At 49.8% G+C, this 12,041-nt stretch overlaps 1 protein-coding gene and 1 long non-coding RNA gene across 3 annotated transcripts in view; one reads left to right on the top strand and one right to left on the bottom strand.

Moving 5' to 3' along the window:
• The window catches only part of LOC106888105 (collagen alpha-1(II) chain-like), a gene marked incomplete at its 5' end in the record, with an annotated part of 13,220 nt that extends 12,959 nt beyond the window's left edge, over positions 1 to 261 (top strand). Inside the window, one exon of the mRNA XM_014942130.1 lies at positions 15 to 261. Within this exon, the coding sequence (XP_014797616.1) occupies positions 15 to 261 (247 nt within the window). The remainder of the gene's footprint in view (positions 1 to 14) is intronic.
• Positions 262 to 4,777: 4,516 nt separating this feature from the next.
• On the bottom strand, positions 4,778 to 11,554 carry LOC106888095. 2 transcript variants are annotated; one of them, XR_001412035.1, is made up of 7 exons: positions 11,416 to 11,554; positions 11,104 to 11,236; positions 10,232 to 10,399; positions 9,889 to 10,058; positions 7,654 to 7,846; positions 6,165 to 6,350; positions 4,778 to 5,521 (listed from the first exon to the last, which is right to left on the bottom strand). It is a non-coding gene; the product is annotated as an uncharacterized LOC106888095 (long non-coding RNA). The 2 variants fall into 2 exon arrangements; XR_001412034.1 differs by having other exon boundaries at positions 10,172 to 10,399.
• Between the last annotated feature and the right edge of the window lie 487 nt (positions 11,555 to 12,041).

Raw genomic sequence — 12,041 nt, forward strand, 5'->3', positions numbered from 1 at the left:
GGGCCCGGGAGAAGCCTGGTGGGGACGCGGGGGCAGGGACGGGACCGGGACGGGACCGCGACGGGACCGGGCGGATCCCGCCGGGGACGGTACCGTGACAGGACCGGGAGGAGGCCGGGGAGACGGCACCGCGACAGGACCGGGAGGAGGCCGGAGGGGACCGGACCGCGACGGGGCCGGGAGGGGGCCGGAGGGGACCGGACCGCGACGGGACAGGACCAGAAGAAGCTCGGCGGGGACGGGGAGGGACGCGTTCGGTAGACGCATGGCTCACCGCAGCTCCTGGCGCAGGCGAGAGACCTTCGCTGTCCAGAGGATTCTCTCTCTGCCTCCTCCCCAGCCAGAGACTCTCGGCACAGCCCTGCTCTTGAGTCTTCTCCGACCCCCTCACAGCCTCTTTAAACCCTCGGCCCAGCTCATCATCACATCACGGCTCCCACCTGGGCTGCCCCAGCCCCAGCTAGAGCTCGTTGGCAAGGGGGGGCATGGCCACAGCCCCACAACACGTCCCCACCTGCCCTTAAATACGGGAGAGAGGGACCTGGAGGTGTAGAGCACAGAGCCAGAAAATGGGGTGTTGGGGACAAGAGGGGTGAAGGACAGCCCACAGAGAGAGGAGAGACCCCTACAGACCTCTGCAGACCCCTATGAACCCTGACAGATCCCTAGAGAGTCCGTCCTGCAGCGCCCTGCAGACCCCTATGAACGCTTGCAGCTCCCTGTAGACCCCTGCAGAACCCTACAGAGATTATCGAACTCCTACGAACCATTATAGACCCCTGCAGATGCCTGGAGACACCTACAGAACCCTACGAACCCCTGTAGAACCCTGCAGAATACGCAGCCCCCTGCACACCACTTATGAACCCCTATGAACACCTACAAACCTCTACAGATGCGTATGAACACCTGCAGACCCCATGAGAACTCTGCAGAGCCCTGCAGAGCCCTACGAACCCCTGCAGACCCCTTTGAATCCCTTGAGGCTCCTAAAGACCCCTAGAGACCCCTGCAGACCCCTGTAGAGCCCTACAGAACCCTATGAAGTCCTGAAGACCCCCGCAGACCCCTACAGATCCCTATGAACACCTACGTACCACCAAAAAAACCCTGTAGACCCCTGCAAAGCCCTACAGACCCTACAAACCCATATGAACACCTGCAGGCCCCTACAGATTAATACAGAACCCTGCCGACACCTACAGACGTCATTGAACCCCTACAAACCACTATAGACACCTGCAGATGCCTACGATCCACTGCAGAGGCCTACAAAACCTCTACGAATCCCCTACAGACCCCTGCAGACCCCTATGAACACCTACAGAACCCTGGGGACCTCTGCAGAGCCCTACAAAGCCCTGCAGACCCCTATGAATCCCTTGAGACTCCTAAAGACCCCTGCAGGCCCCTATGAATCCCTTGAGACTACTAAAGACCCCTGCAGACCCCTATGAATCCCTTGAAACTCCTAAAGACCCCTGCAGAACCCTGCACAACCCTAGGGAACCCTACGGATCCCTACGAACCCCTGCACACCCCGACAGATCCCTACAAACCCCTGTAGACACTTACATATCCTTGCAGATTCATACGAACACCTTTGTACCCCTACGAAGCCCTGCACACTCCTGGAGACCCCTGCAGAGCCCTGCTGACCCCTGCCGAGCCCTGCACACTCCTGCAGACCCCTGCAGACCCCTACGAACCCCTACAGACTCCTGCAGGCCCATACAGACACCTATAGAACCCTGCAGACCCTTACAGACCCCTACAAACCCCTGCAGACCCCTTCAGATTCCTACAGATCCCTAAAGACCTCTACGAACTCCTGCGTACACCTAGGAGCCCCTGCAGAACCCTACAAACCCAAACAAACCCCTGCAGAACCCACCAGACCCTTACAGATCCCTGCAGACCCCTGCAGAGCCATACAAACCCCTGCAGACCCCTACAGAGCCCTGTAGACCGCAACAGACCCCCACAAAGCCCTGCAGAACCCTGCAGAGCCCTGCTGACCCCTGCAGAGCCCTCCAGAGCCCTGCAGAAGCCTAGAGACCCCTACAGATTCCTACAGAGCCCTACAGACCAGTACGAACCCCTGCTGTCTCCTACAGACCCCTACAGAACCCTGCAGAGCCCTGCAGAAGCCTAGAGACCTTTACAAATTCCTACAGAGCCCTAGAGACCCATACGAACCCCTGCTGTCTCCTGCAGACGTCTGCAGACCCCTACAGACCCCTAGAGATGTCATTGAACCCCTATGAACCACTATAGACTTCTGCAGACACCTTCAGATGCCTGTAAAACCCATACGAACCACTACAGACCCCTAAAGACCTCTGCAGAGCCCAACAAACCCCTGCAGAACCCACCAGACCCCTGCAGAGCCCTGTACTTTGAAGCTGCGTGTGCGCATTGTGACGTGTGGCCACGCGCATGCGCGGCCGCCATTTTGAAGCCGCGCATGCGCATTGGCAGGTATGGTATCGCGCATGCGCGGCCGCCATTTTAAAGCCGCGCGTGCGCATTGGGATGTGTGGGTAAGCGCATGCGCGGCCGCCATTTTGAAGCCGCGCGTGCGCATTGGCAAGTTCCGTAACGCGCATGCGCAGCCGCCATTTTAAAGCCGCGCGTGCGCATTGGCAAGTACGGAAACGCGCATGCGTGGCCGCCATTTTGAAGCCGCGCATGCGCATTAGCAAGTGTGGGCACGCGCATGCGTGGCCGCCATTTTAGAGCCGCGCGTGCGCATTGGCAAGTACGGAAACGCGCATGCGTGGCCGCCATTTTGAAGCCGCGCATGCGCATTAGCAAGTGTGGGCACGCGCATGCGTGGCCGCCATTTTAGAGCCGCGCGTGCGCATTGGCAAGTACGGAAACGCGCATGCGTGGCTGCCATTTTGAAGCCGCGCGTGCGCATTGGCAAGTGTGGGCACGCGCTTCCGCGGCAGCCATTTTGAAGCCGCGCGTGCGCATTGGGATGTGTGTAAACGCATGCGTGGCCGCCATTTTGAAGCCGCGCGTGCACATCGGGACGTGCGGGCACGCGCATGCGTGGCCGCCATTTTGAAGCCGCGCGTGCGCATTGGCAAGTGTGGGCACGCGCTTCCGCGGCAGCCATTTTGAAGCCGCGCGTGCGCATTGGGATGTGTGTAAACGCATGCGTGGCCGCCATTTTGAAGCCGCGCGTGCGCATTGCCAAGTGTGGGCACGCGCGTGCGCATTGCCAAGTGTTGGCACGCGCATGCGTGGCCGCCATTTTGAAGCCGCGCGTGCACATCGGGACGTGCGGGCACGCGCATGCGTGGCCGCCATTTTGAAGCCGCGCGTGCACATCGGGACGTGCGGGCACGCGCATGCGTGGCCGCCATTTTGAAGCCGCGCGTGCACATCGGGACGTGCGGGCACGCGCATGCGTGGCCGCCATTTTGAAGCCGCGCGTGCACATCGGGACGTGCGGGCACGCGCATGCGTGGCCGCCATTTTGAAGCCGCGCGTGCACATCGGGACGTGCGGGCACGCGCATGCGTGGCCGCCATTTTGAAGCCGCGCGTGCACATCGGGACGTGCGGGCACGCGCATGCGTGGCCGCCATTTTGAAGCCGCGCGTGCACATCGGGACGTGCGGGCACGCGCATGCGTGGCCGCCATTTTGAAGCCGCGCGTGCACATCGGGACGTGCGGGCACGCGCATGCGTGGCCGCCATTTTGAAGCCGCGCGTGCACATCGGGACGTGCGGGCACGCGCATGCGTGGCCGCCATTTTGAAGCCGCGCGTGCACATCGGGACGTGCGGGCACGCGCATGCGTGGCCGCCATTTTGAAGCCGCGCGTGCACATCGGGACGTGCGGGCACGCGCATGCGTGGCCGCCATTTTGAAGCCGCGCGTGCACATCGGGACGTGCGGGCACGCGCATGCGTGGCCGCCATTTTGAAGCCGCGCGTGCACATCGGGACGTGCGGGCACGCGCATGCGTGGCCGCCATTTTGAAGCCGCGCGTGCACATCGGGACGTGCGGGCACGCGCATGCGTGGCCGCCATTTTGAAGCCGCGCGTGCACATCGGGACGTGCGGGCACGCGCATGCGTGGCCGCCATTTTGAAGCCGCGCGTGCACATCGGGACGTGCGGGCACGCGCATGCGTGGCCGCCATTTTGAAGCCGCGCGTGCACATCGGGACGTGCGGGCACGCGCATGCGTGGCCGCCATTTTGAAGCCGCGCGTGCACATCGGGACGTGCGGGCACGCGCATGCGTGGCCGCCATTTTGAAGCCGCGCGTGCACATCGGGACGTGCGGGCACGCGCATGCGTGGCCGCCATTTTGAAGCCGCGCGTGCACATCGGGACGTGCGGGCACGCGCATGCGTGGCCGCCATTTTGAAGCCGCGCGTGCACATCGGGACGTGCGGGCACGCGCATGCGTGGCCGCCATTTTGAAGCCGCGCGTGCACATCGGGACGTGCGGGCACGCGCATGCGTGGCCGCCATTTTGAAGCCGCGCGTGCACATCGGGACGTGCGGGCACGCGCATCTCTTCCCTGTCCCCATCCCCACCCTGTGTGTATCCCCTGTGCTCCCCCATGTCCCCTGTGCCCCCAAGCCCTGGTGTCCCCCCTGTGTCCTCCAGTGTGCCTCCCCGTGTCCCTCCTACCCTGTGTATGGCTCACACCCCCGCCTTGTGTCCCCTGTGCCCCCCCTTACCATGATTGGGGTGATGAGTGATGTCACTAAGAGTGATATTTTAGAATAATATATACTTTCAGCGGGGGAGTGAAAGCAAATCCATGCATTCCATACTGGTATACCTTTCACACTTTCCAGTAAGTCACTTCAACTTCCTTAAAAGGCCGCATGTACAACCCTAGCAACATGTATCATTTGGATTACAACTACCAGAACTCAAGTTAGGCATCTACGTATACTTGCAACCAGATTTTTGTGACAAAACACTGACCGTGAGCATTTACTTAATCCTAAAGTATACCTGTTCTCTGAGCTGCTTCTTGGTCATTCCAAATGCTTCTTAGTTTACTCATTATGGCTGACTATCCAACTTCAATGATGTCAAAGCCCTTGAACCTAATCACTGAAGTGTCTACATGGAAAATAACCTTAACGTAGAAGCCAAATTTTTATAGCAATTGAAACAACTTTGTATCACTTTCGATTTGATACAAGTCATAAGAACACAGACTGTGCCTTAATTTTTTGCAAAAGTAGTCCAATGAGACTGAAAAAGATGAAAACCATGCACGGTCAGGACAGGAACATCAAAATTGGGGAGCAAAGACGGTCAGTAGTTTTTCCACCTAAAGCGTCACCTTGCCATAAAAGCATTTGGAAATAGACATCTATTACCACAGAAGTCACCTTGGCTTTTTGAATCAATCTCTTGTTCTGTCTTTGGATTATTTTTCTTGCTGGTCATCTGAGCACATGATACTTGAATCTCCATCAGCAAACTTCTTCTGTCTGTGCTTTGAAGACAGTACATTGCTGCTCTCTGGTTTGTGGCCTATCAGCATTAGAAAGATATTTAAAAGTAAACCTCCAGGTTCTGTTAGCATATTAATGGTGTAGATATTACAATTACTTATCTATTCATAGGGCATATATATATTCAAAACATTTTCAATTAAGTCATAATTAAGTCAATGTTACAATATTGAGAAGAACGGCTTGTTATTTTTTTATTTCTCTACTAAGCATCAAAATTATAGAACCGAAAGAGCTATCCGTTCGCTGGCAAACTGTCATTTTCCTCACTAATCCTTCCACGTTGCCAAAGAGACGACTGACCTCCCTCTGTCCCATAGCAGCCCGATCACTTCCTCTTCTTACTTCATATCTACAAGCTACCTTTTCTCTTAGACGGTGTAACGTCCTTCTAATTAACTTAATGAAATCAAGCTCAGGACAACTGTGTTTAATTCAACTTGATCTCTGAAGGCTCTGTTTTCTTCTAGAGCTTGTGCACCCAACAATTCCGCACCACATCAGGTTTTCTTTTTAAGACACCTCTTCTTTCAAGTCTTTGCTTTCATCCCTTATGCTGCCAAAACTACTAGGAATACATCTATTTTTAAATGGATTTATACATTAGAAATTAAACTGTAATACAGACAATTTCACTTTAACTAAAGTATGTTTTATGTTACCTTGTCTTGTCATCTCTGCTCTAACTGGTTCATCAACATCACTGTCTCTCTTCCGCCCAGTTCTGCCAGTTCAGTTTGAAATGCAGCAAGAACATTTTGTTGCCTCACAAAAAGCTGGTGGATAGCTTGCAGAAGTTCTCCTTGCCGCTCTGAGACACCTTCCAGAGATTCAGTACTCGCATAAATCTACAGTGGTAGAAAACCAATTTAAACAGCAGGATTCAAGTATTACATCACGAACGGCCGTTACCATTTTTTGTAAAGTGGACATTTTCACTGGATATTCAGCTTTTCTTAATAGCTACATAACATTTATTCATAGAAATTGATATATTTCACGGAATTGTCAGAGTTGGAAGGGACCTCTAGAGACCATCTGCTCCAACTCCCCTGCTAAAGCAGGAACGCCTAGAGCACATTACTGAGGACTGCATCCAGGCGGGTCTTGAAGATCTCCAGAGAAGGGGACTCCACGACCCCCCTGGGCAGCCTGTTCCAGTGCTCCATTCACCCTCACCGTAAAAAAGTTTTTTCTCATATTTGAATGGAACTTTCTATGTTCCAGCTTGAGCCCGTTGCCCCTTGTCCTATTGCTGGAAACCACTGAAAAGAGTCCGGCTCCAACATCCTTCAACTCACCCTTTAGATACTTGTAAACATAAATAAGGTCTCCCCTCAGTCTTCGCTCGTTCAGGCTAAAGAGTCCTAGCTCCTTGAGCCTTTCCTTTACTATTTATTGTACAGATTAGGATTTCTCCTGCACGCACAAATGCTAAACTTTTATATGTGTTTTAGATGGAAGCAATTTAGCTTCTTAGAACTAAAAACGTACCCCTGTGGAGTTATTATTTATGTCACACTACCCTTTTAATTGTTACGATGTTACACGTATGTTCCTGGACTCTCATTGAGCTATATGGTAGGGGGCAGATATTGTGCAGGAAGAAGCTTTAATTTTATAATGCGATCAAGTCAATCCCCACATTTTGCGTGCTGAAGTAAGTACAGCAGTAGTAGAAGCTACCTACATATATCCAAAATACTCGCTGAGGTAATTAGACAGAGCAAGGCCTAATAAGTTTTAACAGATTAATGATGAATGGTGTGTTCTATTTTATACAATTTTTCCCCTCTTTTCTCTCACTACAGTATCTTTTTAATAGCATCCAAGTTCTATTACACCAAGAAAAAACAGCATTTAAAAAAATCTACTTTAACAGCTACTGGAAACATGCTTTCAAAATAAAAAGACTTTTAAAAAGTCAATCTGTGCAGTCAAAAGCTATCCATGCACAGAACAACAAATGCAACCTATCATTTAAGACATATTTATTACCAGAAAGCGTGATGGGCAGTTTTACTGCATATTCCTGAAATATTTTGCTTTGCAGCAGTATATTTAGAGCGTTTAAACCCAAATTGTGAATGCGCCTCATAAGATTATCATACACTATTTTTTTATTTAGCTAGCATGTCATCTTATTTATACCTCAGCTTCTCTGTGACGTTGCAGTTTTGCAATCAGGTCTTTCAAAGATTAAACAGTGCTTCAGAAAGCACCTTTCCTTTTCTCAAGCCAAGACCCTGTCTCTTGCTTAAGAGGTGGCATCTCTCTCTCACCACGTGGAAATTCAGTGAGACAGCACCCGCGTGCCTTCGTGGTAGACTGCTCTCAGCCAACCCTACAAGAGAGACAAAGAAATCAGTAGCGCCAGTCCTAACAACAACAATAATTATCATCTTACTTCATGTATATTGGAATACTGATACTTGGGAATTGATCGGCATGAGAAGCTATTGCTGCGTTCTCCTATCAAAGACAGAAGCGTTACCCAGTTCTGTATCTGCCAAAAAGCAGAAGTTATTAAAGAGATGGATTTTTCTTCAGTTTCAAATGAAAATTCCCAAAGTTCATCTGTCAAATCAAATTTTAAACTGGTCGCTGATGAAAACCCACATTTAAAAACAAAGTCCTGGGAAGCTTCCAGGTGAGCTTTGCAATTCTCTTTTTTGAGTTACTATTAAGCTAGGGCTTTGCTGCAAAATACTTGCTTTTTTTTTTTTAATTGTAATTAAAAGCATGATACCCTGACTTTATAATAAACACATTTGTTTACTGTCCTAGTATAAATTATAAACCCATAATAATAGAATCTTCAAAATTGTGTAATATGTGATCATTTCATTATCACCAATACAAAATAACTATACAAAATTATAATTAACAATAGCGCTATTTCTCATAATCCTGAGAACAAGCCTACAGTGACAAAACTCGTATTTAACCTAATTTAACACGCAAAAATGCACATCATTTCTCAGAAGTATCTGAAAACATATTAAAATACCCAACACTAAAGCTTCTCTAAATGCCTCTCTTCTCACTAATCAAGCAGCAGCTAATCTAAGCTATTAGTTAGCATCACTCTTGTTCCGTAATAAGAACAACCATCTGTTGAAGTTTCACCTTAATCTCTTCCTTCAGATATCGTGTCAGATCCCTGGGTCTGAGCAAGATGCGTTCTTTGACTCCAGTCTGAACCGGAGTCCAAAATAAAAGGAGAGAAAACTGAAAGCTGGATTGCTGCGGAACTTGGAAAAATGGGCATCAAAAAAATATTTTGGCTGTTGTTGTAACAGGTGGTTGCATGTCACCAGAGCTCCCTCTAAGCCTAGAGACTACCTGTTTTATCATTTTTCTTTTTCAGTTTCAAAGTAGACACAGCAAAACACCATCCAAAGCCTCAAACTTCAAAATCCTAGTTTAGTTCTAAAAGAGAAACAACTCTCTACACAAACACTTCCGCCAAATGACCCTTGCTTAATATGCTTAGCCTTTGCCTAGGAAAACCATCATATTAATAATTTGTATTGCTTTTGCAGAAGTCAGTCCTTCTCATCGTCTCACACTGTTAGGGAGATATAGCTTTAAATTCTATCAATAGCTGAAGCAGCTGAGGTGAAGAGACAATATAAAAAGAACATAGGACCTCCAGCAGGAAATAAAAAATCAGCATCTGATGCCTCGACTCATCCCATCTCTGCTCTAGTAATTTTCCTTCCGTAGCAAATGAACAGACATGGCATACTCAGCACCTTTTCTTAGTGCAACGGGCTTCTGCTGTGATCAGGGGAGTAGTTGTTTTTATTTCTTAGAACACAAACTCTTTACCACTCAACTCTGTGTTAAAAAAAGCAGATTTAATTTATAATGCTGTTTGAAATCTATGAAAACAAGTTTTTTACCACTAGAACCTCCATTGTCTCTACCTTGCTACTGCGGAGAACGTGCTAATCCAGAAACTGGAATTCCCTCTATTTAGGAAAGAGAACAATCACATCTTTTTCCCCCCCCACACCCATTCACAATAAAGGAGCTAATTCTAGGGAGCAGGAGACAACAGGAGCAAAGTCATCAACATGGAGGTGACACAGGTGGTGCTCAAGAGGGTGATTCACACCTGCCCCTGGTTCACAGGGCAGGACAGGTGTCAGGCGGTAGCACAAGGAAGCATCTCATACTTGAGTGCACCACGCCCCAAACTTTAGTTGCTGAGGAAGGGGTTCACAATCTCTCCCTAGGCCGTGGAAACATCAGAAAACTTCAAAGCTTTATACTGAACGTATGGTGGTTCACACTTAACAGACTTGAAAAGGGAATTTCTGTGGGAGCAGCAAAAGCACAAAACAAAGTGGTTCAATGAAGATGAAATAGGATACATACCTCTTTAGCTTGTAGAGTTTCTACAACTTCTTTAAAGCGTTACATTCTTCAGTCCACACTTGCACTGCCAACTTCTCTCTCTTTAATGCTTCACATTCAGAGATATGCCTTGTCTCCATGTCCACGGTTTCAGCAGCATGCAGTTCTTGCATTTGGTTAATTTTCTCAGCCTAAGAGCATAACAAACCTTCTGCTCGCTTGCAGGGAAGCGCCTCCTCCCTTCCCGTTCCCTGCTGCAGGAAAGCTCTGCGTGCATTTAGGTACGGCCAAGAAAAGTACTCACAATATAAAAGTGTTGGCACTAATTGGCACTAATTCAACCGGCACAGCTCCGAACCCATACCATTGCGCTCTCCATCCCCAGAACGCACAGTTGTCATTTGACTGGGGGCTTCTTCCTCTCCTACCCAAGCGGGATGGACATCTGGGCAGCGGCACTGCCACTACCGCGCTGCTGGGAAAATGCGCCACTGAAAGCCAGGCAGACGTCAAGCTCTTCAGGGCACTCCACCTAAAGAGCAGGGGAAAACAAACAAACAAAAAAACCCAAACAAACAAAAAAAACAAAACCAAAAAACACCTGTTACCTTCAGTCACCTCTCTTTTCAAAGATTTACAACAAATACCTCACTGCTCGGGGACGCCTAAGAGGCTGTAGGCTACGGCCAGTGGACAGTTGCTGTTTAAACCCTGCAATTCAGTTTGTACGTGCTACAACTTTATGTCTTTTTTTAAAGTCTCCTTTACGATAGAAAAAAACCAGGAAGGTAAAAGATCCCCCAAACGTCTGTACTATCAGCGGGGGGAAATCCAATCCCCAGTGCTAAAATCCATCACGCTACCAAAAAGGACTGGCCAATGCTTTTGGCTGTGCCAAACACGCAGAGGAATGGAGCTTGGCCATGTCCCCACTGTTACAACCCAGAGCCCAAAGGCTGGCCACGCCATCGGCTGTTGGAAGAGGTGCCACACTTGGGCCTTTGGAAAGACATTTCCTTTCTTTTTTTCCCTATTCAATAGAGCATGCAACGTCTCATCACTGATGACTTCTGCTACCCAGCGCATCTCCAAGGATCTGATCTCACGGGAACTTCAGAAAAGGCAACCACTTGGAATGAGAAACATGTTCCCTTTTGGAAAACCTCCTTCCGACTGATGTCCAAATGACACACTGTAGGCTACGGACAAAGGACATTCCTGGAAGGCTTGACTCACCTAAGCCATGTCAGGACTCGCCGTCACCAGTGACGAGGCTGCTGATGCTCCTCGTTTTGTGGCAAAGCCTGGAAAACAGGCAGAAGCAGCGCCGGTTCATCCCATTTGGTCCATGTCTCTTCTTTGACCTTGCCTGCTTTTAGCGCAGATGCCATGAAAGAGGAGTGAAAAAGAAAAGGTGAGGTCAGGCAGCAAAAGAGCTCTGCAGGCTGCCATCTGCAGTCAACCAGGCACCCTGTTTTGGAAACCACACACCCACCCACACCCACAAAACAAACAAACAGACAAACAAAGAGACAAAAAACACAGCACCTGGCCTCTTTCTTGTCTTCAGGAGCTCATCCCTGTCTCGGCACGCTATCTCGTCAGAGCAGGAAGCACAGATGATCTGTATCCTGAGGACACCTGCATGGGATTAACGCATGTCCAGAAGCAGTCCCCATCTCTAAGAGCGTGTCACTCCCCCCCCACACCCATTCACAATAAAGGAGCTAATTCTAGGGAGCAGGAGACAACAGGAGCAAAGTCATCAACATGGAGGTGACACAGGTGGTGCTCAAGAGGGTGATTCACACCTGCCCCTGGTTCACAGGGCAGGACAGGTGTCAGGCGGTAGCACAAGGAAGCATCTCATACTTGAGTGCACCACGCCCCAAACTTTAGTTGCTGAGGAAGGGGTTCACAATCTCTCCCTAGGCCGTGGAAACATCAGAAAACTTCAAAGCTTTATACTGAACGTATGGTGGTTCACACTTAACAGACTTGAAAAGGGAATTTCTGTGGGAGCAGCAAAAGCACAAAACAAAGTGGTTCAATGAAGATGAAATAGGATACATACCTCTTTAGCTTGTAGAGTTTCTACAACTTCTTTAAAGCGTTACATTCTTCAGTCCACACTTGCACTGCCAACTTCTCTCTCTTTAATGCTTCACATTCAG

Source organism: Calidris pugnax, unplaced genomic scaffold, assembly GCF_001431845.1.
Source record: "Calidris pugnax isolate Ruff unplaced genomic scaffold, ASM143184v1 scaffold28, whole genome shotgun sequence".
NCBI lineage: Eukaryota > Metazoa > Chordata > Aves > Charadriiformes > Scolopacidae > Calidris > Calidris pugnax.